This window comes from Pleuronectes platessa, chromosome 5 (assembly GCF_947347685.1).
Source record: "Pleuronectes platessa chromosome 5, fPlePla1.1, whole genome shotgun sequence".
NCBI classification, from domain to species: Eukaryota; Metazoa; Chordata; class Actinopteri; order Pleuronectiformes; family Pleuronectidae; genus Pleuronectes; species Pleuronectes platessa.
In genome coordinates this window covers 17,313,306-17,340,150 of record NC_070630.1, presented here as the reverse complement: position 1 = coordinate 17,340,150, position 26,845 = coordinate 17,313,306, and the positions used below count along the sequence as shown (strand labels likewise).

The following is a 26,845-nucleotide window of genomic DNA, read 5'->3' as shown; positions in this document are numbered from 1 at the left end:
TGGTTGGGACACCGCTCTGTTAGCGAGCGTGCACCGAACAATGAGCTGATTTCCATTTTCTATTTGGATGAATTTTTCACGAAGGCTGAACTTGAATGTTTTTATTCCACATGTTTTAAACATCATTCCATTTCCCCCCAATCGGTCAGACTTCTACAAGCGCCCAGTGCTTCTGTTGAGACGCAATTTGTTAGGTGGCCATTTTAGATCCTCCTACATTTCTCCTTTCCTGCACTGAATATACAGCTTGAACCTCATCATCACTATTTATCATTTCTACTGTCGTGATAATGATGTTGATGACTTCATTAATTACTAATGTTTACTTCTTCATTTTTTTCTTCTTTTACAAACCCCTGTGAATTGATTGGCCGAGATTCAGCCAAACGTACGCGTGTCGAGGTTACTTCTGTTCTATGTTGGTTGATTATCTCGCCGCTTTGGGACGAGAGAATCATCGTAGATGTGTGGTAAGAAAGCGTTTTCATTCAGGTGGAACAGTCCATGGCAAAGTGGGGTTTGCACAGTCCGAACGTTCAAGCTTTACAGTTTTCTGGTCTTCTAAGGGTGATAATACCTGGCACTCAGTCTTTGCAGGCAAGATAAGATGATTGGCGACCATGATGATGATGACGACGACGACGATGATGAAAACAAGGTTTGTAGTCTTAGTAAGGCGTTGTCAAGGGGTGTGGCTTAATAGGCCAGCGATGTCCAATGAACACGGAGCAGGAGCGGAGTCGTTTGGTTGTCTTTTGTTCTCGTCACCGTCATCATCTTTATCACGATCATCATCGTGATCAGTTCGGTCGTCATGTTCACAGCTCATATTTCATGTCATGTCTTTGCTGGCTCTCCTGCTGATTCGTTGATATCAGGATGGTATCCTCCCAAAAACAAAGGAAAAAAAGAATGAACGCTGCAGGCAAGTGGGATAGCCGTAACTTGTCCTTGGTTTTCTTCTTTTTTCCTCCGCTGTTCAATACACAGTAGTATTTCACTTGTCTCTTGTAAAATAAGTCAATGGCAACAGGAAAGTGTGATGATGAGGAGCAATGTGTGTTTGTGTATTCAAGTGTGTAAAACTGTGTGTTCTGTGTATTTGAGCTTCTGTAGCTTTATGTGTGTGTGTGTTATATGTGATATGTTAGGATGTGAGAGATTGTACTGTATGCCCGTGTGTGTCCTTGTCGAAGTCACTGTGTGTTTGTTTGTGTGTGTGTCGTTAAGGCACAACAGGTGTTTTTGGTTTTCAGGGCAGTCCGGAGGAGACCACTGCAAGGCCGTGGTGTCGGAAGGAGGCGTGGCCAGCATGCACGGCTTTGGGGCAGTCTGGCGTCAGGACGCGGCCATTCTCCCCCACACTTCCTGTGATGGATAGACGGGCCTTGTTCCGCATGGCTTCGGAAAATGACAGCTACATGAGGGAGAAAGGAGGAGAGGACGAAGGAGGAGGGATGGAGATGGCAGAGTGGAGAGCTCGTTTAAAAAAAAAAACATGCCGTTGGCAGAAATTGGGCAGTGAATTCAACTCGTGTAAAAACAGAGTCCTCTGCACATGCAACAAAAACCTGTCTACATGCATGTGCCGGTACAAACACCCAATTACCTCAACAATTAGAAAGGTCTGAGGGTGCATTCAGCCAGTTAAGACGATTCTTTGAAAAGTTTGATTTTCCCCATTCAACTATTTAATTACTAACAAATTGAGTATTTGAATATGCAAAGATGTTTTGGAACTAAAGGTCATGTGGGTTGTAGTGGAGTGGAGTTTTCTTGTTATTTCCGTGCAGTGATTCTCATGTAATGTGTTGAATGTATTTTCTATGGAAGCAGTGTCTCAATTCAGGAGCTTCATCCTTCCGAGGCTGCATTTGAAAACCAATTGTGTCACAGCCGTGCGACTAGTCTTTCCCATTTCGAAGGCTCTTTCAAATGCACCTTCGAGTGCGTCCTTTCATCCCGGAGCATCAAAGTCTCCTAAAGGTGGACCCTTTCCGGCCCGACCTATCCCCGAATGCATTGGCCTTGGGTGACAAACAGTTTTTTTTTAAAAAAGGTAATGGCTGTGGAATGCAACTAGATTTCATCTCTTTAAACAGCTACAGGTACACATGTTACTACTTTCTCGATGTGTCCAATTTTCAGCTCCATTGCAACAGGATGGAGCTGAAAATTCCCACAAGCTTTGATGTCGATCATTGAAAACTCAGTAGACACGACCGTAGAGCGTGTCCACCAAATTATGCTGCCCCTGGATTGAGACACACTTTATGTTTACCGGCTGGAAGTCTTTTTTGTTGGTGCAATACTGCATCAGTTAGTGCTTTACCTAGTGTTGATTAGGGGAGTGGGTGGCATGAATGCATCCCCAAACATATAAACATTCCGATATTACCAAGGCTAACACACTGTCAAAACATTAGCACAGTCCTACAGAAAGGTAAATGCAAAAGCAGGCAACAATCAACAAACATGGACAACGTGGACAAGCGGGCTCAGGTTGTAGACATCTGCATTTCATAGGTGGCCATGCATCACTGGGTTCTGGGTTTGAGTGATCACAGATTGAGGTGAGGATTTGAAAGGTTGGGATTTTGGAAGGTGAGGACTTTGGAAAGAGGAAAACAGGAAGGAGTGAGTTTGCTTTCCAGGTGTCCGATTTATAGAGAGGGAGTGACGGACTATACTGCTCAGAGTAGGGTGACACTTCACACAGACGGGCTACTGTGATGGCCGTTCAGTCGCTGCTGTTGGACGAGACCCTCACACCACGGACAGCCAAAGAGCTTTGTTCTCACATGGATGGTGTGCATGTGGTGCCACTGGGGCACTACTTTAAAAGTCTCTACCATAACTCGAGTTTTTATGAAACCCCTAAAGTCCCGACAGATGTCACTTTTATTATCGTGTTCGCACAAGATAACTACCTTCTGGGATCAAGTTTATGTATATCTGCAGCAGGTGATTCCTGCTGATGACGAGTGTATGTCTCCTGTTATATGACATTTCAAGGTGAAAATAAAACTTCATTGGCTGATTTCTCTGCATCAGTGCATCTGAAGTTGTTTGAGGCCCATATTCCTTTTGAGTTACATAACTTGTGCGCACAAGATGTTGATTAATGCAAAGGTCAATATCTTGTGCGCTCAAGTTAATTTATTGATATTAACTTGAACGAGACAATATTTAGCGTGCACAAATTAATATCTTGTGCACGCGGGTAATTATCTTGTGTGCACAAAGTCAAATGAAAAATCACCTGTCAGAACTTTACAGGGTTTTACAGAAATCAACGTCAGCAATCTACAGACTTTGTAAAAGAAAATTTGGCAAGAACATATTTTTGCTTTCATCTCTGATTTATAAAAAAATATATAGAAAAACTGCTTTTTTAGAAAAAATAAATGTAAAAAATGTCTAAAAGCAATTTCATGTTTGACTGTTTTTCAGCTCAAACTTTTCAAACAGCCAATTTGATCAGGTGACTCGCTGCCAGAAACTGAAACACGAGTTTCCCCTCCGCTTTCACTGAGTACCGTCAGTTTGATGTACAGCTCGGTTCCAAACTAAATAGAAGAATTTAAGTATCTACTCTAAAGAAACATCTCAGACCATTTCTTCTGGAACCTATATTGTTTTAGATGTTTGGACGATATTATTGTATCTTGAGATGAAGCAAGTCAGAATTAAATTCGGTTCCTGAGGGTAGAGATCCAGGTTATTGCTTCTGATTTCAGTCCAAAACGCTTCCACTCCCACAGTGGTTTATTAGTGGTAAACTTTATACTTCATTTTAAATTGGGTACCGTTACCTTCAAACTGATAATTGCCGATAGTAAGTGCACCTTATTTAGCTGTACCCCCCCCTGTATTGATCCTGCTAATTATCTCAAGGTGATAATCAAACAGGACTGTATAAGGCCTGGGAGCGGTTCGCTCAGCAGATCATCCAAATGAAATCCACTGTTTCTTTTTTTCCTTTGGTTAACGGCCTGTGTACATCGATAAACATGTCTCATGTTTTTTACAACGACATCACTAAGTAGCCATTCTATATGAAGTGTTTCATCAATTATTCCTCTGCATTAACACTAAGGAACTGGGCTGTTTTGAAGATGTCGGGGCTGGAGTGAGACAAAATGCCTGTTTGGAGGGTCTAGAGCAGGGGTGCACAACTCCAACTGTATGGACGAAGATTACAGGAAACAAGTCACCAGAGCTCGGACAGGTCGGCTCAGCAGCAATTCATATTTTATGTATTTTCACTGTTGAACATTAAACTCACATTTATATAGTAAATCATTATTATTATTGTTGTTAATGACAACTGAGGTGCTACCATTAATAACACATCTATAAGTGTTGCTTTTATCATTTTCATTATAACAACCAGTCAGACTGAGCTTAAATAAGACATTAACACAACTATGTCTGATCTCTCTCTTTTTTCTCTCCACCTTTCTTCTCGTCCTCCTTTCAAATCGAACATGTTACTTTTGAAATACAAAAATAAAAAGCTTGTAAATGCAAACATCTCGGGTATTCCAATTTAAACCACCACACATTTTGATAAGCTGGTGTGATGAATTATAGATCAGTGCACTTTATCCCAATATGGGATTGAAAATTAGAGATTTATAATTAGGACCATGTACGGGTGAAGAAATTCAGTAGAGAAAAACGAGCTACTACTCATCAGCTGGTAGCCGCAGATCGACTACTATCTACGGACAACAATTAAAAGGAATAAAAAACTGCTATGGGGCAAATGTTACATGAGTGGTCAAGAATAAACCAGTATTTCAAGAAACTGTTGTGCAGCAGAAACTTGAGCTGACATGAATCCAGTCTCAACCTGACCACACAGGGTATTTTCTTCACCTCACAAGTTTTGTCTAGTTTTGGGAAATTGCGTTGATAGTCTAGACATCGTATAAAATGTCTTGCAGTGTTTTTCTTCCTGAGATATCTATCACATTATGGGCGAAAAATAACTTGGCCAGACCCAAATCCACAAAGACTGGTGTCCATGTGTTAGCTAATTAATTTGTAGCTGGAAGCAGTCATAGATTTTAATGAGGAACTCCACGCTAACAAACCTTTATGACAGCAGGGTGAGAAGACTCTAAAAAAATTATAATAGTTGAGCCAAGAAAATACTGAAGCATTAGAATTCATGAAAATTTAGACTTACAGTTTTGAGGTATTAGGATGATACCTCAAAATGATGATTTTTAATTGATGATTTTTAATTTAGTGCTGTTATCCATATCAGCCCATTATTAAGTTGTTGCTATCAATACAAACTATTTCCAGCAAATGACCGAGCACGTGTATGAGCACATGATCTTTTTCCTACTTTTATAATTGCTAATGGGGTATTTAGAGGTTTTAACACTGTCAGCCAGATAAAACTAGTTATGCAAAACTTCCCATTCAGGCTTCTGAAGACAACAATGGGCATTGTCACTATTTTATGATATTTCGTGATCTAATAATGAGAGAAAATTCTTATTAATTGATTATAAAAATGTATTTAGATATGAATTCTAATTTGAAGCCCTGTACACATACATATAAAACAATACTGAGGCTGGAGTTGTACATCCCGGCTAGATCAAGATTTTGTTGATAGCTAAATTACAATGCAGGTGCCTAAGCAAGTCCTTGGCAAAGAGCATCATCCTCATCATCCTCATCATGATCTGCAGCCAAAGACGATGGAACCAAAACTGTAGTCACACACATCTAACCCCATTCTTGCTCGGGGCGAGCTGCTAAAGAAAGAAACATAACAAATGATAAAAGAAAATATTTGGCCAATATATGAAACAAAAGAAGCAAAATAAAACATAAAAAGCTAAATTGGTTCCACAATGCTTGACCCCATCTCATCACCACATGAAGAACGACACTGGAGCTGCTGCGACAGCCTCCACATGGACAATACAATAATCTACAGCACCACCACCATGATCAACACCACCATAACCCCACCTATATATGGGAGCCGCTAAATCCTACCCCTATATCTTGACCCCCTCGGAGCCGTACACGTTGTACCCCTCCCTATAAGTGGCTAGATTCTGGGTGCTGGGGGAGGGGCTGGGGCAGTGGGGGGGGCTAAGGTCCACCTTCATGCGCTTGGCTTCAGCCCGAGACTTGTAGCAGAACTCGACCAGGGCCACCAGCATGGCCAGGCCAAGGCCGCCCACAAGGATGTAGAAGACCCCGGCCACGTTGGACAGGCTGAGAGCCTGGGACGACTTGTCCTGGAGAGAGGGAGTCGTAGTGCGGGAGGAAGTGGGTGTCGTATTGGGGGAGGAGGGGAGGGTCAAGTTCAGGCCGAGTAATGGTGGAGTTGACGAGCGAGTGTCAGGTGAAGGCAAGAGGTGGGGTTAGTTCCGATGAGAAACGGGTTAGTGGGGCCAAGGAGAAGAGGTGGAGTAAAAATTTTGAAAGATTGAAGAAAGGGAGAAGAATGACAGCGAAGAATGAGAACGAAAGAGACGCAGAAAAAAAAATTAAGAGAAGGGAGGGGGCCATGAGTAAAGAGGCAGGAAAAAGCAGAAAGAGACAAAGAAAAAGAGATTGTCAGAGAAATAAAAATAATCAGGAACAACTTCCAGTATTAAATTGTCACTGCAGTACTATTCTAAATGTATTACTTTACATTATTATGTTATTATGAAATATGACATTATTACATTCTACTTCTACAATTATAACTATTGTCAGCACTTCAACTACTACACACATATATTACAAAGCTGGCACAATCATTATTACGAACAATCTACATTTCTACTGCAACACAACAACAGCTTTATTCAACAATAATTTAACAATTAAGTAAAAAATTTGTCAATCACTTTGATTATATGACAGAGCAGGCTTTAATTTGAGCGGTGATGACATTTCTCTGTGGTTTTAATGAGATTTAAAGGCTCCAGTCGCCAGCTCTAAACTGCAACTCCCATGTTTTACATTGTAAAATCTTCCTGTCTTCTATTGAAATGAAAAGTGTATGAATTAGCAGAAAAGCTAATATAAAATATGGTAATGCTTTATTTCACAGGTCTGTCATTTCCAAATATTTTTGTAAGAAACTGAACAAGAACGTTATCATTTGGTTCTAATCACAGGGAAACTAGATTCAGTTATTTAACTTATAAGTGAGGAAGTTGTGTCGAGCTTATATGCATATATAACCGGCTCAACTTCGTTAAATTGTTTCCTAACCTGTGGACAAAAGTCCAGTTTTCTGAATGATAAGTTGACCTCATGTGCACTCAGGTCCTCATACACTGGTGATTAATTTAAACTGGCCTAAATATTTTATCGCAAGTGCACATATGTAATATTTGAGCTATAATTAGTACCAAATAATAGGGTTCTTGCACAAAATAACTTTAGATATTATTAGAGAAATATTGACTCGTAAAATAAAGCAATACTTTAAGTTATGGAAATAAATTATTATAACCTAATCCTGATTAAATATCAAACAAGATATATTGGTCAAGACATAAAGTCAATATTGCCAACAAATGACTACAGACACAGTGGTATTCTCCTCTGGTGGATGAGTTACAGTCGACCAAAAATGAGCTAGTGTATGATATCAAAACAAAAACATGTGAGTGAAAATTGCCTTAAGAGTCCTAATGAGGACTGACTGTAATGGGGATGGGATTGCCACAGATTAGTACAGAGACTGAACAAGAAACTGGTTTTAATCTGATGCAAATTTCGATAAATGTGGTCCACCATTAAAATAGAAAAAAGTCTACTTTGGAGCACATGTGTTTCAGGCTAAGCGAGAAGCTGTTTCAAATGCTATTTCTAAGACAGTAGTTGCAGTAATCTGGAGCGTATTCAGGATGAGAGTTTCAGACTAGCGATCTGTGGGCCGCAGCAGCGTGAGACTGACCTTACTTCCAGAGTCCTTGGGTCCACACTCTCCCTTGTCATACCACCATTTGTTTTTCAGTTTGTCTAAGACGCCTGCTTCGCTCAGTTTCAATACTGCAAGGTTTACCGGGGTTCTTCGCGTGTAAAAATAACATAAATAACATCATATGTCATGTTATTTTATGTTATTAGGGTAATTCACATTTGCATTGCACAGCTCAGTCACATTAAAACATTTTTTGTTCAAATCAAGTGACCTAGCATGGATCCCACTGAGTACATGTGTGTAGGCTCGTTGAGGAGGGGCTGGGGGGAGCGAGGAGCTAAGGCGAGCTACAGACATATGAGTGGGACCCACCTTTGTCACGTCAGGTAACACACCCATACTGCCCCAGCTGGTCCTGCACTGAACAGAGCCAAGTACTGCTAAACCAGGACTATTGGCATCAGGCTAGCTCCGTGCTACAACTGGGAGAGAGAGCTCCTATCTTATGGTGCGTTCGCACTAAACGCAAAGCAAATCTTACATTATATACAAAGTCAACCTAAAGATGCAAACAGACAAACCCAAACTTTTCCTTTAACGGCAACAACTGGTCAGAATTCAAATTTGTCCAATACTTCAAATGTCTAATTTAAAACTAACGACTTCAATCTTCTGTTTTGTGCAAAATAGGACATGCTAGGTGAAATTAGCATAAATGGTCGGCCAAACATCAGCATGTTCGCTTGCGATGATCTTCACACAGGTGTTAGCATGGTTGTAGATTGCTGGATGTATTGAGAAATCAAAATAAAATAAAATAAGTGGGATGTAGAATTTGAACAAGTTGAATTACAGCTTTGCCAAAAACACACAAATATACTCAGGACCTAATCTTAAAAGGAGCCGAGTGAATCTTTGATTCTTTAAATACAACGAAGGAAAGTGAACAGAAGAAAAAACCCTGAAAGGAACTGTTGAAATTTTACAAATGAACAGTAGATGTAGCAAACTTAACCTCGTGACATCGTTCTGCTTCAATCAATTATTCATCAAAGAGTCTACAAGAATCTGAGAGCAATGATTTCACTTTGGTCTCATTCACCATTAAACGTTTTATAACCTGTTATTTTTTTAGCCATCTACTCGAGCAAATGAGTTTCTCCTGAAGCAACGATGAGGATCCATGTGAAGTCCTTCTTTCATTCATGCTATTTGACTCCAGACTCGCATCTTATCTCTTCTCTCCCCAGAGCTGCCACTAGGGGGCAAATATTCCAGCTTTGGCAGTAACTGCTGTTTCCTTTTGACACGAATCCATCACTGAACTGTTGCCCCATTACCTGGCACTCTGTCCTCTCAGAGGGACGCTACCAGATCTTCCCAAAACACAATTGAAAATTATTATTATGAAGAGTGATTGATTTATCTTGGCAGACCCTCTTCTGCACAGAGGACATGTTACATTTCTCTGTTAATTCAATATAAAATGTTATTAAGGGTGTAAATAGATTTTTTTTGAAAGCCGGTTTGGTTTACATTTGAGTCTGTAAAAGACACAGCCAACAGAAAATTGTTGTATGTTTTAAAACTTTTCTTTACCAGGAAATAGCATTCACTTATTCTGTGTCTCAAAATGCACAGTGTTGTACTTTTGTCACTGAGTCTGAACCTCTTATGTAAAAAAGGCACACACCCCTGACAACATATGCAACACTGTGCCTATTTCTGGAGCTGCAGGGTGTCTTAGGAGATTTTAGGGTGTCACTTCCTGACTCTTTGCCAGGGCAGATGCGTGCGCTACTCTCCCACGGAGGCCGTTCACCGGCTGGGCAGCCCGCGACGGCCCCCGTCCCCCGAGTGGTGGGGTTGGCAGACAGAGAGGGCTAACCTTGGAATCCCCTCCCCCGCTGCCACATTCTCCTTTGTCATACCACCACTTGTTTTTCAATTTGTCCAACAGGCCCTGCTCGTTGAGCTTTAGCACGGCCAGGTTGACCGCATTTCTTTAAGTAAAAAAGGAGGGAAAATAGTTTGGTCAGAGTGGAGGATGGAGGGACAGACAAGATGGATGTGGGGACCACAGCCAGGAGGAAGGAGGGAGGGGGGTGGGGGAGCAGAGGGAGGAGAAATCAGAGGGGTCGAATGGACAAAGGTGGGTTCGTGGGGAAGGATGCACCCCAGACAACATTATCTTCTACTCTTTCTCTTTTGACTCTCTACTTCAGATACTTTTTTGTTTTCACATTTAATTCTGTTCATCTCACATTGGTTTTCTCTATGTACCTCTCCCCTGTCGTTGCTGGGTGGCACGAGCAGAGGATGCTCACAGCGACTGTCAGATTGCTGCTATGAATTGTGTTAACCAGGTCTCTGCAGCCTGCTGTTGATGCTCTGGCCCCCTCCTGCTCTCTGTATATGTCTGTGTGGGGGTGTCAGTGAGATCGTGAAGCTCTAGTTCCCTACAGCCGTCCTGCTCACACCCCTGAGGGGAATTGACCTCCAAACAATTTTCAGGGACACAGGGCTAATTTTTGGGCAATGCTGCCGCTTGTGTGCATGTATTCATAATCATTATTTCAAGGAAATTTTTCAAAATAACCAACTTGCTAATATTTTATCCCACTTAAAATGTTTCATATATTTCTAAGTGCAGTTAAAATATGGATATTTAGATGCATTTTTCTGCTTAAATTCTGCTCAAAAGGAAGCCGTCCTCATGCTGTTCCTTGTGCCATTTAGAATCAAACTCTCTGCTTGCTGACAATATATTTTGGTGATGTGATATTCACCAGCCGCTTCGATGTTCACTGTAAATCTGCCACAGTTTTCACCACTGCACTTCTCCTGCAAGTGTCTCCCTCGAGAACATCCACAAAACGTGGCTGCAGGAGCTGAATGATTTTTTTTATTATATTCCAAGGATGTCCTAAATAAATTCATTTTGTCCCATGCCTCTTTCTCTTGCCACATCTCTGCTTGTTTTTACAGCTACCTGTGACTATCGTTTTTTTAATTATTCTGCTCCCACCCTCTGCTGACAACTCTTTTGTGTGTGAGATAGTGTAATCAGGCCGGCTAATCTCTACGAAAAGGTCACTGCTGTCGCTGCCTGCTTGTTTGTTAATCTGCACCTTTGTCTGTGCCATGCCAGGTGTATTGGGAAGTCCTGTGTGATGTGCCTGCATGTAAGACACGCTCGTCACAGAAAGGTCATCAGGTCGGGATTCTTTTTAGGAAATTAGGAAGGTAAAACAATAAATTAAAAGGCACACTGCAGGTTTAGCTCTCTGAGTAAAGCTCAACAAGAGATTGAGAGAGAGAGAGAGAGAGAAAGAGTGTTCTCTGGGGTGATCTAAGCTACAGGCCATGACTAATCTCATCAACATAAGAGGTGTATGTATGAAAGCAGTTCAAACATATCTGTGAGTCATCATAAAGGTCAAAATAATCGTTAACCATGTCAAAAGTAGCACTACTTCAGAAAGCATACATTCCTAACGCTCATTTCAATCATCAGGGTATTCATCCTCCTCATCAACATCACAAAGGTAAATTAGCATCATGATTAGAGCGGTGATAGGAGAGGCAGGCTCACCTGACGTGCACACTTCCAGCCACACGCGTGGTAGAGACCAGGTTTCCACTGATTGAGAGAAGCCAGAGACAACCGTGGATAGTCCAAGAAATGTGTTCTGGGGGGCGAGGGGCTTAAAAGGGACCTATCCACCCGCTGTCTGTCACTTTTCCCCCTTGAACGGAAAAACCCTTTTCTTTTTTGAAAGTAAGGAACAAGGGATAAACTACGGTGACTGTGGTTGCGAGGGGCGTGTTTGCACCACACACAGGGGGAAGTTATAGGAACAGGATGTGATGCCGATTTGCTTTTTTGGTTTGTTTTGCCTTTCATGAGGCAGCGAGAGGTGGGGGCAGGGAAGAGAGAGCAAGTGGTCCGTCTTTACCGAATTTACCTAATTCTTTTAGGTCGGCAGGCACCTGTCACACGGAGAAGACAAAGTCTTGAGTGCCGTTGTCACAGGCACTTGATAAATTAATTATTCTCACTGTTAATATACCTCTGTGCAACCTATAGGCACTGTCACGTTAACAAGGCAGATAAACAAGTGTCTGCTGAAAGAAAATCTAAATATAAGGACCAACTTTAGTGCCATTATTTACTTTCTCATGTGTTTCCTCCACCTTCCACTGTCTTTATTAAGACACACGCACACTGTCATGTATTTTTTATAAAACTATTCCTTGATTTGGGTTTTAATTTGGTTTTACTCAATTACCAACAAATGTAACAAAAAATGTAGCATGATCCTTTTTCATTTGTGAGTATTTTTGGTTTGGGATCCTGTAATCTGATTACTTCCTAGTCCCCCCATTGTCCAGGCCCCTCTACTTCCCATCTCTTACTTTTAGTTTCCTGCTCCGTCTATAAATTCCCCCTCGCGGCCTTGAACGTAGTGGCAGCAGTCTGAGGTTCTGCCCCTCCTTGCAGCCATATTCATTTAATAAATCTCCCCTATAATAATCATCATCACTATCGTCATTATCATCATCATCATCACACTAATCACTATCATCATCATCAACATTATCACCATCATGACTAACATTTCTGAGGATGAGAGGAACAAAGGGACGAGACAACAGGCAAATGGACAGAGTTACCTGTGTGGTGGTCCTGTGGAGAGAGAGAGAGTGATTGATAGAGCTACAGGGGAGAGAGGATGGGTACGAGCACGTAGGGGCGGACACATGACACTGACACAGGACACAGGGATGGAGCTAACTGGCTCTAAATTAACAGGAGAAAAGATGGAGTCAGAAAGGAAAAGAGAGCCAGAAAGAGAAAGCCAATGAAATAAAAGGGGAAGATGCCATGATGTAAAACATAATCTACATCAATCACTAAACACATTTGTCTCTGGAAGTCGCTGCTGAGGGGTGAAATCATCCGACGAATTAAAACAAATTGTATTTTCTCATTTTGTTAGTTTAGTTTAGCCTCAAGCGCTTAATAGTTGTCAAATATCAAAACCCAAACTCTCAAATTGAACACGAGATGTTTTCACCTGACAGCAGTGACAGGTTAATCAAGGTGCAGTATTAAAGGCACAGCAGGGTAGGTGGAATATCGCAGCAATAGCGGCAACAGCATCAGCTTTGTTACTGTCGCCTATTGTTACACTATTCCACCCACCTTAACTGTGAGCCTTTCGGGGTGGCAATGCCATATCCTTTGGAGTCCAGGTTGCCCCCGACTTTCATGGTGTCGCAGGGCTTGCGCTGCTCCGTGTACTCGTTCATGGTGGACTCCAGGAGGAAGGCGTACTTCCCCTTGGACTTGCGGACCCTCGCCACGCCCTCCGCCGTGGTCTTGGTGAAGACGGTCGGCTCGGCGGATTTCATGTACGACCACATCTTCTCGTATACGGCTATTTTGGACCTCTGGGGTGGCGGAGGGTGGAGAGGAGAGAGGGGGGAGTTAATTTGGAATGAATGGGCCTCATTTGCTCACATATAAGATAAAGAAGAGCTGATACACAATGACAGTTTAAAAGTAAATTGAATAAAAATAAAGATAATATGTTCCCAATATACACCTTCACTACAGGTGGGAATATTTGGAATAACGAGGTATGGAACACAATTTAAAATGACTACACAATACACAATGATTATGAGTATGCAAATGAATAGTTGGCTGTAATTTTGCACTTATTATAGTATAAATGTTATAAATATGTACAGGTATAAATTCATAATAGTTTACAATTTTATATGAATGAAAAATTATGTTATAAAAATACAACATATGTGAGTGTTAGAAACACTATCACACTAATCATATAGCATGATAATTAACTATATCTATATCTAGCCAGTTATCTTATTCATCTATGACAGGGGCATTCTTTTATCAACTCATTTCCCTGAACACAACCACTGTGTCCCGGGTTCCCTGCAACGTCCTGCTGCTGTGAATGCTCGACATCTAAACGTGAATCAATCCGCTACTGACAAGTCCAGCCAAATCAAGTATCTATTCATGAGTGAATACATTAAAACTCCAGCTGTTTAAGTACAGACCTTAAAAGCCAGACATTTATATACGTGGCCTGCTTGAAAAGATTGGTGTCTTCATTTGGAAGAAATTAGCTCGCAGGGCTGAAGGCCACAGACAGGGAAAGGGCATTTTAAAATGTTAAGAAATAAGCTAGGGAATTTGGGGCTTCTTTGATGGGATTTGCTGACCCTAAGAATAATACACAACTAGGGCTGGTATGTTATTGTTGACGCATCCATTCTGTTTGTAGAATTATGGATGGACATTCGCACCTCACTGGAGCCCACAGCAGCTTCTCTAACCACAGATTTGATTATTCAAATCATCTCTGCTGAGACAAATAGGAGGAGATGAAAACAAAGCGGCCTATTCATTACGTTGACACAGTGACAATGACACTTAAGGCTGCTTATTGATTTGACACTTGTTTTCTTTCTGTGGATAGAATCAACAGACCAGTACCGAGGTCTTCATGATGAAGAGCAAACTGCTGAGGCTTTTGAATATTACAGCGCTGATGGAGGGTTCTGTCGTCCATCGGACGACAGAATCCATTTTGATCCTCAGGCTAAACTGGCATTTATAACCATATTTAAAATGCAGCACAACGTTTGCCTTCACTTTAAATTAGCCTGGACTGGAACAATGTGTGTGCAGATATTAATTTGGTCACCTCTTCTCCAGAGGACAATCTGTTTAGCATGATGCAATAGATTGTGTTATATTGTGTGGATACCATAAAATGTTTCACTATGTGTGCCTAAAAGAAATATGCCTAAAACGGTGACTTTATGTATTTCAATTACAATAACTTGAGAATGATTTGATTAAATAATTTTAGATAAATGTATAAATTAAGCACACAATATATTAAGTGAAATCACTCATAACTGTGAACCTATACATGGAACTTATGTAATAAAGTTACATGGATTTTTAATATGTAACTGAAATACATCGTCAGCAATACATTTTGTTTACATGTGAGTGAGTGAACTGAGGTGTTTGTGCGTGTTTGTGTCCCCTTGAGTTAAAGCTGGGGTAAGCAATTTTAATCCAATAGACTTTTGGTCAAAATCGGATCAAATCCTCTCACGGTGCTCCAGCAGCACGTTTAGGGTGAAGGGGCAGTGGGAGCTAAAGGGAAGTCTCTGAACCAGAAACAGCCATTTCTATGGGAACAGACCTAAACGGTATACGCTGATGGTATACTAATCCTCTTTCTGGAGGGATTTATGAATAAAACATGTGGAAACATCACCTGTAACATCGCAAATGAGATAATGTGATGATTCCTCTGCCTGACGACGACATGAAAAAGTGGCCTCAGATAACAAACACCACCACAGCTGTTTACTAATGTCACGGCTACTCTTTGCTAATGGAAATATTCTCCTTCATTTTCTATTTTAGTCAGTATAGTATCGCCCCAATTTGCTAATGTTTGTGGCGACTAATTCCAACTTTTTGAGATGTGGGGGATGAGCCTTTAGAGGAGCAGTGAAGAGAGGGCTGTTTTATTATTTGTTATTTTTTAAGTTCAAATACCAACTGCCTTTTCCCAGAATTGCTTACCCCATCTTTAATTGGGGATGGATTGTCCCATTGGGGACACATACAGATTTTGGTGTCAGCTGTTACGGTTAGTTAGGTTCAGGTAAATCTCCAAAACGGATGCAAGTATGTAATGTCCCTGAAAGTGATGAGCGTCAATGTGTGTGTATGTGTGTATGTGTGTCTGTGTGTACGTGTGTACTCAAGAGTGAAAATAACAAGTGGAGGAGTCAAACTGTCATCCTCCACAAGCGTCCTGTTTCCCCTTCTCTCCTGGTGATAAAGTGTTATTCTGTCTCTCTGCGAGCGACAAGCCATGGCCTCAGCCACTGATACCAGCACCCAGGGAAGGGGTGTGTGTGTGCATGTGTGTCGCTAGAGCGTGACGGACACCTATCCCATAAAATTGTAACTCATATCTAAGAGGACCATCAGGCCCATCTCTCTCTGTCCTTTCTTTCTCGTTTTCGATTTCTGTCCGTCATCAAAACCCCCCTCACCCATCCTCTTCTTCAATCACAACCTCAACAACATTCTCATTGATCAAATCCATCCATCCATCCATCACCTCATATTTTCTTCTTTAAAAAAAATGCACGCTTGTTTGAGTGTTGCTTTGTGCATTCTGTGTATGTATCCTCCTGTGTATGTGTGCCTACGTGAGAGTGAGAGAGACGACCATGGGTGTGCGCACTTAAAGCACATCAAGCAGCATCTGGCCTCGTAAGGATAGACGTGTGACAATCTCCAGATTCTTTAGAAATGAGTGAGGCTGTGAAGGAGGAAACGGATGCTGCAAGTCACCTTCAGGCATCCGAACACTTCCACATACGGGAACTTGTGTGAGCTGAAGACACTCACATGCACAAAGGCAAACACACGGTGCATACGTGGCTAAATGTGCATACTTAAATGCTTGCATCCTCACACACACACACACACACACACACACACACACACACACAGATAATTAATGGCGGTGGCGAAGCCCTCTCAGCTGAGGGAGAGTAAATTGCTTTTTCACCCTCCGCAGATTTCAGCCCGCTCGTTATGTTGATGATGCCAGAGCCGCTCACAGAAGCACAAACTGTCTGCAAAAACCCCTCTGCATCCCCCCCCACCCCCACGTCCCAGGACACGCACACAGAAGCGTGCATGTGTTCACAAAGCATAACTGTAAATTGGTAAATATACACACAGGATGCATGAGCACACAATTGATTCTGAATATTCCTACAAAGCATGACTATGTGGCGGAGCAGATTTGTCGTCGAGCAAGTAATGATGCTGGTGTTTTGCCAGTGTCTGCAGAAAATTCTGTCTTCATCAGCACTGTGCTTTCCTATGTGTGTGTGTGTGTGTGTATATGTGTGTGTGTGTCTGTTTGTTATTGGTAACTTATGTAATTGCAATCCACATGGGTGAAGAGGTCACTGGGTGAAGTCACTCCAGGTCTCCTCTGGACCACTTTCATCCACTCTACCATAATTTCCTGCTCGACACTTAATTGTTGACATCCCCCTGTAGTGGCTGTGTTCTGCTGCATCTCTGTAGACCACCACTACTTCACTGCTCTACACTTTCTGTCATGATCATGATTGCTTTATTTAACCTACAGTAAATCATTGAATTGATTTTAAGATTTTATTGCCGACTTTCACGGAAAGTCCTGGACTTGCACCTGAGTTCATTTCAGACCTTTTGACACCATATGTGACCAGAGGCAAGTGGCCCTTTACTGTCAGGGCTCCCCCCGGGCACAATCTCTGCAAGGAGATCCATCAGGCAAACTCCTCTTTATTTGTTATTAGTTCTGATCGTATACTCTATTTTATTATTTTTATGATGTTTTATTATATCTAGTTTTGACTATTTTTCACAACTGAAAGACTTTTTATTTTTGTGTCTTTGCTGTATTTCTGTGTTATTATTATTATAGTTATTATTATTTGACAGGGCCGTAGTGGGACTAAATAGAGTATGGTAAACAACTGTCGATCTAGTATGGAGAATTGTCATCAAAAGCAATAAAATTCCAGAAGGGTCCTCATTACAAATCGGTATACTGCTCAATATTATCTTATTGTAAACTCTCATAGAGTCTTCAAAAGAAGTCAACAGCAGACTTTTAAACTTTGCATTATTTGTCTTTCAAAGTTTAAGAGAAGCTCACCTCCCACCTGAACAAAGTCTCACCCAGAGTCTGAGCTGAATTCTGCTGCTTGGCCTTTTTACTGGCTTCAGTAGAAGAGACAGCATCTCCCTTTATTTTTGCTTCATCTTAATGGCAACAACAATTTATTTACTAATATTATCCAATGCATGGATAATAATGCAATTATGAAAAAGGTGAAGATACGGAAGAGGCATTCTCTGGCAAGATCATTATGCACCATGACATTTTTATGTTTGAAAACAGCCAAAGACACCAACAGGTTCTGAGATTTTCTGCTTTTTCAGCCTGAGCAAATTAACTTGACTTAGTGAAAGCCTTTAATCTCTAGAGGAATCAGGTAAATGAGCAGAATATGATGGGTCCATACCCTGAAGAACTCCTTGGTGGAGCCTGAGTCCAGTGTCCCGTAGGCTATCTCTGTCTGTTTGGCCAAATCCTCGGCACTCTCTATGGGTGAGACCATCCTCTCCACGGTGAGGAAGGCAGCCAGGTTGGCCGTGTAGGAGGAGATGATGATGAGGGTGAAGAACCACCACACGCCTCCAACGATCCGTCCAGACAGAGACCTGGAGAGAAGACAGAGCGAAGAGGGGAGTCAGAGGTGGAGAGAGGCGGAAGGTGAGAGGGAAGTGGTTTGAGAGAACAGGAGAGATGACAAGATTTAGGAAGGAAAGAATTGCAGAGGAGAAATTAGCAGTAGAGAATGAAGAGAAAGATGAGAGTGAAGATTACAGGGATGAAAAGAAAATCGAGGAAAGAAAGCAGGGGGAAAAAACAGAGGGGAGAAAATATAATTGCAGTTAGTTCCTGAATCAGAGATATGCAGCACAATATACTGTAGTTTCACAAAGCATTGTCCACACCACTGTGTGTATGATTGTGAAAACGACAGCTCTGCCATAGCAATTGTCTTTCAACAACCAATTCAGCACCAACAATAGCATGAAACAGATTGTAATCAGGACGCTCCTCCAACCTCAATCTCTCTTTCCCTTTTTTCTCAGTGTTTACTCTCTTTATCTACCAATTGTGAGCCGAAGCAGCAGAGTAAGTGGCAATTCATTCTGTTTACATGAACTTGTTTTCACTGAGTAAAAGGGAAATGAGCGAGCAACATTGAGCACATTAGAGGAAAAGGAGTGGATGATTGGAGAAGGTGGCAAAATGTTAAGTTTTCTTTTCCTAAGTGCCGCAGTCAATAAAAGGCCATGAAATTCTAATGGACACAAAGAGCGACATAAAACAACCAGGTTTTAGAAAAGGAGAAAGACTGTGAAGAGGGATATTGGGCCAAACAGCTCCTCCTTTTTCTTTAGTAGTATTAAAATGTTGTAAAAGTTTTCATTCACAATTAATTCAGAGTATAAATAAATATGTGTTGGTCATGTTTCTCATAAAAATCAGTTTTTTTGGAAATATTTCATTTTACTTAATTTTCCACTCTAGGTGCAGAAAGTCAAAGTTTAATACATTCTGTGGCTACTTGAGAGAAAAAACATGCTGGAAACACAGCAATTACATTTTGTCATCTTCAAGGTTTAGTATTTACTTTATTTGTAAAACGTTTCTCTTAAAAAGAATGTAACACAAAGGGCTTTACAAAAAAAAGCAATACAAACAATTCCCACCACCCATTCACTCACCCTCATCCACATAGAGAGCAAGACAATATTAACAGGAACTGAGAAAGAGGGCAGGTAGAGAAATATGAAAATAACAAAGACATGACAATAAAAAGTAGGGTGTTAAAATGAAAACAATAAGTAAGAGGAAGACACAAGGGCTGGTGGGAGAGGGTTGGATGCATGTTTTTCTAAGTGTAGCCGGCTGTTTCTATCTTCTACAGTCTTACAAAAATAATCTGTATTTAGTTTAGGCTACCTGGCAAATTTTACTCTGAAATTCACTTTCTCGATTCTTGTCTTTTATTCAAATATCAGTCTATTTAGCCACTAAATGGGGCTGTTGGGCTGGTGGTGGTGTAACAAGGGATTCCATGGTGATTGTTGATGCTGTTAGGGCTATGAGATTGAACCAAGACAGTAACCGTGCGAGGCAGAGAAAATGATAAGCTAAAAAATGCTCAGACAAGTAAACTGGAGAACCATGTGATAATTATCTATTGGTAGCTAAGTACGTTAACGTTTCAGGCCTGTCCATTTGTTTGTTGGTTTGTTTGTAAAAGATGGATTACCATGAAACTTGGTAAAATGATGGACTATGGGTCAGGAGAGAACCCATTCAATTTTGGGTGTGGATCTGGATCTAGTGAATTTAAATGTGGGCTCATCCGGGGACTGTTTGGCCTTGATGGAGGTATACAGGAGGCCACTGAGTGACATGTTAGTCTCTACATGTGACTCCTTTCATTCAGAAAATCAGGCATACATGTTTATACAGGAAGACAGGAAGCTGGTTCGGTGATATGTCCACTTGGCTGTGAAAGCAGTGATACGTGAGTAACTTTTAGGATGCCCTGGGTTTTAAGGATTGTGTGCTGGAGAGAGAGAGAGAGAGAGAGAGAGAGAGAGAGAGAGAGAGAGAGAGAGAGAGAGAGAGAGAGAGAGAGGTGCAGTGAAGCCTGACTCCACATAAATTGTCGCCCTTTTGAGCAACTCCTCATTCTGCTGCTCTTCAAAAGCCAGTATACCTCTTAATCCTCTCTCTCTCTCTCTCTCTCTCTCTCTCTCTCTCTCTCTCTCTCTCTCTCTCTCTCACATACACACACACACACACACACTCACACACACACAAACACACACCCACGTAAATATGAATTGATAGCGTTTGTCCTTGAAGTATTGATCTGTTTACCTGAACTAATGAAACTGGCCATATACTGTGATGGATTCAGTTGTGAGGTGAAGTTTAATACTTATTAGGAGACAGTGCAATACATTGTTTTCCACCGGGTGAAAATTTGTGATGGATTGATAGATTAAAACCATTCATTTAATTATAGATTTGTTACGGTTCTATTAACAATGCTTATGATTTTTCTTTTTATATATAATGTAAAAGATGAGGAGGAGGACCAGGAAGAAGAGGAATTAGAGGAGGAAGAATTTAAAGGCATATTGAGAAACTCATTTTCATAGGTTCTAGAGGGGCTTGCTGATTGGTTAGTTGGTAAACAGGCTGTGGCAGCATTTTAACCTGATGGAGTGAGAGTGGGATATGAGTGGACAGAACAGAGGAAGAAAAAGAAAGAGATGGAGAGACGACTGAGAGCAGTGGACCAAACTGCTGAGCATATTTGTGTACATTACCGTGAAGGAGTGTCACTTAAAATGTCTGTAGCATGTTGATCAGCTTATTGATCACTGAAGTGAGATCTGTCTTGTGTATTTGACCCATTAAAACACTATAGGAGGATTAGGCAGCTACAGTGCAGAGTCTGGGGACCATCCCTGTTTCTTAGTTCAGTGATAAGAGTTGAAACATTTTAACGCCTCTTTTTTTCCGTAGTCATAAACAATATAAAAAAACAATTTATTTACTAGCTAATAAACACAGTTAAGTGGGAATAGTATGGTAAAGCACAGTCGGTGGACTAGTGGCGGAAATTTGGACTATGGGCAGAAAATCTACATCTGCTCCCCGGGTGCCGTACATGGCTGCTCACTGCTCTGTGTGTCCTTCACCAGATGGGTCAAAAGCAGAGGTTAAATTTCCCTACCTGCATGAGTGTGCCTGTGCATGTGTTTGGGACAAATAAATGTATCTTAATATGTCTCAGTTTCACTCCTGCCTGTCCTGGGACTGTGACTCTGCCTGAGGTTTTGAAGTTTTTCTCCACTGTTAAAAGTATTTTTGGCTGATTTCCCCTCACCCTTCTCCAGGGTTAAGAACAGAGGATTTCACACTTTGCATAAATTGTGTGAAACTTGGATTTGTGAATATATGTGAATATCTACAAATAAAATTTGATAAATGATTGATAAATAGTTAAACAAACCTTCATTGATCGCCTGTAAATATTGTATAGCAATACATATTTTAAAATGCCCTTACAGCTGAATACAACTATTTATAATGCAAGTCTTAAGGTGTGGGAGGCACCAGAAGGATGACCACAGCATGGAACAATCATTTTAGTTTTTGTATTTCCCGATTGGATGGATGCAGTAAGAGGAAGCACTCTGTGGGAGGAAAGACTGAATTTTCTAACTGTTCAATGTAATAGTAGTGGCCCCTGAATTAGTAGAGGCGAGTCAGAATTTGGAGTTCATTGAACGAACCTGATTAAGTGCAAAGGATGAACACAATAAAATACTTCATATGAAAAGCAAACACAGTTTATGTATGTTTCAGGCGTGACGCATGACTGGTCATAGCAGCTTAAGGCATACAGTGCATTTAAAAACAAAACAATTAGGACAACATAACTTGTACCTCAAAATGCTTGCAAAATTAATGTAGAGTAAAAAGACACAAAACTACATGTTTCAATCTGAGATCACGTAAGCATTTCAGAGCAGAAATGAATCCTGACTGAATAAATCGTGGTGTGAATAAAAGCTGATTTGCTCATCAGGGGAGATCATATTGTATGTGGCTGATTGGAGCTTTAATCTAAGACTGAGCAGTTAAAAAGCTCCTGTGCGTGTCAGACGCATGAAAGACGGCTATTCTACAGAGAACAGGAAGAAGGATTGGTTGAGGACAACATGATGACAGCATGTCTACTTCTGAATGTGCAGTCCTTGATTTGTGTGTCTGTGTGAGTGTGTGTGTGTGTGTGTGTGTGAATGAAAATATGAGACGTAGGTGTTTGGCCTTGCAGCGAAGTCGGGGAACATGTTAACCGAGGCCGATGGAGCATGTTTGATTCACACGAGCCCACGCGTGAGAGCAGCATGGAGGCATGCATGTGCATGGTTGTGTGCGTATGTGCACATATATTTTGCTGTTTCACATCACACATCACACATGCTATTTGGTGTACGTGGATGAGTTTCTGAAGGGACGTCCTTGATTTTAATGCCTGTGTGAGTGTGCGTGTGTATTTGAGGCAGTGCAGCCTGTTCTTGTAGTTGTATGGGGTGTGTGTGTGTGTGTGTGTGTGTTGGTATGCAACAGGAGAGTCCTTCTATAGCAGGTCATGTATCATCTATGATAGCCAACAGATTGCCTTTGCAATCCTCTGTGTGAAAGATTAATGGCATGCTGTCCCTCTTTCCTACTCCCACAAGCACAAACTACACACACACAGGCACACGCCCACACGCACACACAGCTCTGAGCTAAAGAATGCGTCTAGATTTTTCAAAGTGTAAAGACAAAGTTTGTCTTTACACTTTTGTGTTCTCTTTTTCATGAGAATTAATGAAAGGGGGGGGGGGGGGCGTTATAAGAGGAAAATAAAGCAGGTCTTAAATCTGTTAGTTATTGAGATAACAAATGTTGAACTTGTCCAAAAACAGTTTAAGATTGTTAAACGAAAATTTGAAATACAAATATTGGGCAACTTTATTTGAAAATGTTCTCTAAAATCAAGCACATTATTTTAAAATTTTACTATAGTACTTAGTAACAATCCCTCCAGTTGAATGTGAAAACAATAAATATTGTTAATACATCATTGCACTGTACTTTCTTTGGTTTGACAGTCAGTTGTTGATCACACACAGATTCTTCAAGATTTCATATTTCAATATATATTTCACTGAATCATAACTCTAGTTAGACAATATGATGTCCTTAACTTTTACTTTTACTTAAACCTTTCTGTTTGCGGACCTCTCTGAATTGTAATTGAATGTCCCTGTGGTAGAATGCCATAGTGCTACCATGTTAGCTATAGCATTGGGTTCAACACGTCACTGTGAGTGAATGACAAGGCTGTTTCATTCAGTTTGGAAATAATCCCAGACATTCTAAAGCCGTTCTATGTACAAGTAGCGATCACTGTAAACGGAGAAGAAAGTCAACCTATCTTGTCGTCCATCAAGTTTTCTTTTATCCATGAGATATATAGTAATCATGTTTTCAAACGACTTCGGACACACCAGACATGGAGGATGTCATGCTCTGCTGTTGATTATGTAAATCAGGAGCTTGTTAAAAACTCATTTCCCTGTTGGCTAAGACATGCCAACAGGGAAATGCAACACTTTGCTGCTTTGATTTCTGATCAGGGAGCAAGATGTGTTCTGACAAGTGCTGGTGACGGACATGTTAACAAACGTGGAGATTGTCAACTTGTGTCTGATGTTTGGTGAAAGTTAGACATGAATGTTTGATTGGGACACAATGAAGGGCGGCGAAAATGCTTTTATCGTCCTCGCTCTCTTTCACGGACCAGAGGTGAGAAATAAAGTGAATCGAGTGATTGATTGAAACCAGTCAGAGGGGCTCTACAGTAAACGGAGGCGGAACAAAGGGGGTGAAGGCAAACGGACACACATGAGGGGGAATCAGATTAAAGATTAGGTGCAGCAGGCGGATAATGAAAGGTGTAATCAAAAAGAGTCGTGCAGAAAAGCTACAAGACACCAAGAGAGAGGGGATCAGAGAGAAGATTGTTCATGGGATTTATATATACGAGAAAACATGTAACTTGTAGAGTTCATAAACACAGGATTCACTGGTTCTAATGAGTGACCTTGGCAGTAATCATTAATTAGTCAGGGAGCTTCAGTGTTAGTTGGTCATGCCATTAGCTGGATCTGTGGCTGCCATTAACTATTAAACACACCCACGGCCCTTTACTCAATACTTACACATGACACTCACAACACACAACACACACCCACCCACACACACACACACAACAGAGCGAGAAAGTGGAGGAGAAGAGAGCAGAGAGCTGAAATTTCAGATGCTTATTGACAGAGACGGATCCAACCCCCCCTGGGATGTTCTCTGGTGATCAGGTTTACCTCTCTCTCTCTCTCTCACTCTCTCTCCTGCTTGCTCTTGGTCTTTTCTCCACGCACACACTGTAATTTGTCTCTGCCATCTATTCACAGACAGTTCTATAAAAATTCAAGCCCCGTCGCCCCAAGTGTCCGTCACTTTATGTCCCCGCCCTCCCTCTGGGCGGTGACCAGGTCAATCGGCGATATTAGAAAGCCAAATGGCTGGGATGAAAAGATGACAGGTGGGTGGTGCAAAGTGCCAGCCCAAGGTCACTGGCAATCCATGCGTGTGTGTATGAATGTGTTTGCTCTCTGCCATTACCTTCTGCTTGACTGAAAAGGTGACGGAAACACGAGGCGGGGGGTTTGCACGAGACAGTGCATGTACTGTATGTGTCTTGGGGAAAGAAAATGTACATGTGTCATGGGCAAAATTTTCACTTTGACTTCTGCTTGTGGAAATGTCCATTCTTGTACACTGCAAAGAAGCAGGAAATGACGTCATGTTGAAAATAAAGTAACTGAAAAAAGACAGACAGATAGATAGGAGGACAGATAGATAGACAGACAAGACGGACAGATAAGATAGAGATAGATAGATAGATAGATAGATAGATAGATAGATAGATAGATAGATAAATAGATGAGTGAGAGAGTTGAGGAGGAGTGTGTGGTACACTGTGTCTCTCAGACTGCAGAGATGACTGCAGCAGGGAGAGAGAGGGACCCACACTGAATACCAATGGACCTACTATCCCAGCTCAATACACAATACCTAAGAAACACAGTCTCTCTCACACTCACACTCACTCTCACTCTCACACAGACACGCACATTTGGTGTATGAAGTCAAACAAGTGTCGACACTTGGACAGGACGTCTGCTGCTCATGCATGTGAAAGACAGACAGACAGAGATGACAGATAATGAAAGAGGAGATTTTGGAAAAGCCAACAATGCTGACAGCTAACCATACGCACACAGACACATTGTGAAATAAACATAATCTATAGTCAGAAAGGGTAGAAGAAAATCTCTTCTGGTGAAGGCTGGCTCCTTCTTTATATTCCTACTTTCCCAGTACAAGTCAACCTCAACACAGGTTGAAGAGTTGTAGAGTTGTAGATATGAATTAACGTCCCCAGTCTATCACAGGCCTAATGTGCTAAAAGATAAATAAAAGACCCTGATTTCCATGTAAAAGAGCACATGCCTTTACTTTCCTACATCAGCACACTGAACAGAGGAGAGTTCTGCTCGGTAATTGGGACCCAACGGACTAAAGTGAATCTCTGGGCGGGTAGACACACTAGAAAGAAATGTTCTCCAGTTCTATTATGTATTCTCCTTTACGAGTAATTAGTTCAGTGTGTTGTTTGTAGATGTTGGTGTGCAGCTACTACCAGGAGGCTAGACTGAGAAAGTGAATGAGTGAACAGGTTATTGTGTATTCTTTTCATGTAAATATAAATAATTCTGATCGGAGGAAACTTGAAGGGGATGCATGGGCAGCGGGATCGAGACTTGTGATTTGATAAGCTGTCTTACTGAATATATAAAATGTATAGTTATATAATTGAATATATGTCCGATGGGTTGCATTAGCATCATGACTTTGCCTCCTTGCTAAGGTGAACAAAAGAGCGGTATATCAAAGGAAATAAGATCTCTAGTGAAGGGAAGGCGATCGAACGTGATGATATGCATGACATGTGTCCTTTTTTCCAAGGACGTGATCTAGTGTTACTGCAGAGCACGGCCGAACAGCGGAGGCTCATCCATCACCTGATTTTTCACTGTAGAAACTCTGGCCGGCAGGCTTATTTAATTTCTTGGATTTAATGAGCTAGTTAACTCTTTGATCATTACCTATTTTTAGTTTCCCACCTCTCCCTCTTACATAATCATGGATTGCGTCACTGGTTAGGTATCGCCCTCAGCCAGTTGTGAAGGGGTTTTGTGTGAGTACAAGTTACAGTGAATGTTTGATTTCTGGGCAGGTCAGGTGAGCGTCATCACTCCCTGCAGCACACAGAGAGGGACAATCACACATTTAACCTCCTTTCTTTACAATCAGTGGCTGCAGGTCAGGGCTGGAGTGGAGATATAAACCTCAGCAGCATGATGATAAAGACGATGATGGTGACGAGGCAGCGACACCAGCAGTGAGGGGTTATAGCATTAGAGGCTTTGGCAAAACAAAACCGTGATCAGAGCGTGACAGATTAAATAGTGGCGCAAAGAGCAGTGTGTGTCACACATATGTGTTTTTT

At 41.3% G+C, this 26,845-nt stretch overlaps 1 protein-coding gene across 2 annotated transcripts in view; it reads right to left on the bottom strand.

Annotated features, from left to right (window-relative positions):
- Positions 1 to 1,252: 1,252 nt before the first annotated feature.
- Positions 1,253 to 26,845, bottom strand: part of gria4a (glutamate receptor, ionotropic, AMPA 4a) — a 101,930-nt gene continuing 76,337 nt past the window's right edge. Inside the window, exons 14-18 of one of the 2 annotated variants that reach the window (XM_053423512.1) lie at positions 18,077 to 18,275; positions 13,113 to 13,360; positions 9,792 to 9,906; positions 6,138 to 6,275; positions 1,253 to 1,417 (exon numbers count right to left, since the gene is read on the bottom strand). In XM_053423512.1, the coding sequence (XP_053279487.1) occupies positions 1,253 to 1,417; positions 6,138 to 6,275; positions 9,792 to 9,906; positions 13,113 to 13,360; positions 18,077 to 18,275 (865 nt within the window). Of the gene's footprint in view, positions 1,418 to 6,137; positions 6,276 to 7,936; positions 8,052 to 9,791; positions 9,907 to 13,112; positions 13,361 to 18,076; positions 18,276 to 26,845 lie in introns of both variants that reach the window. The other variant, XM_053423513.1, reaches the window with a different exon arrangement.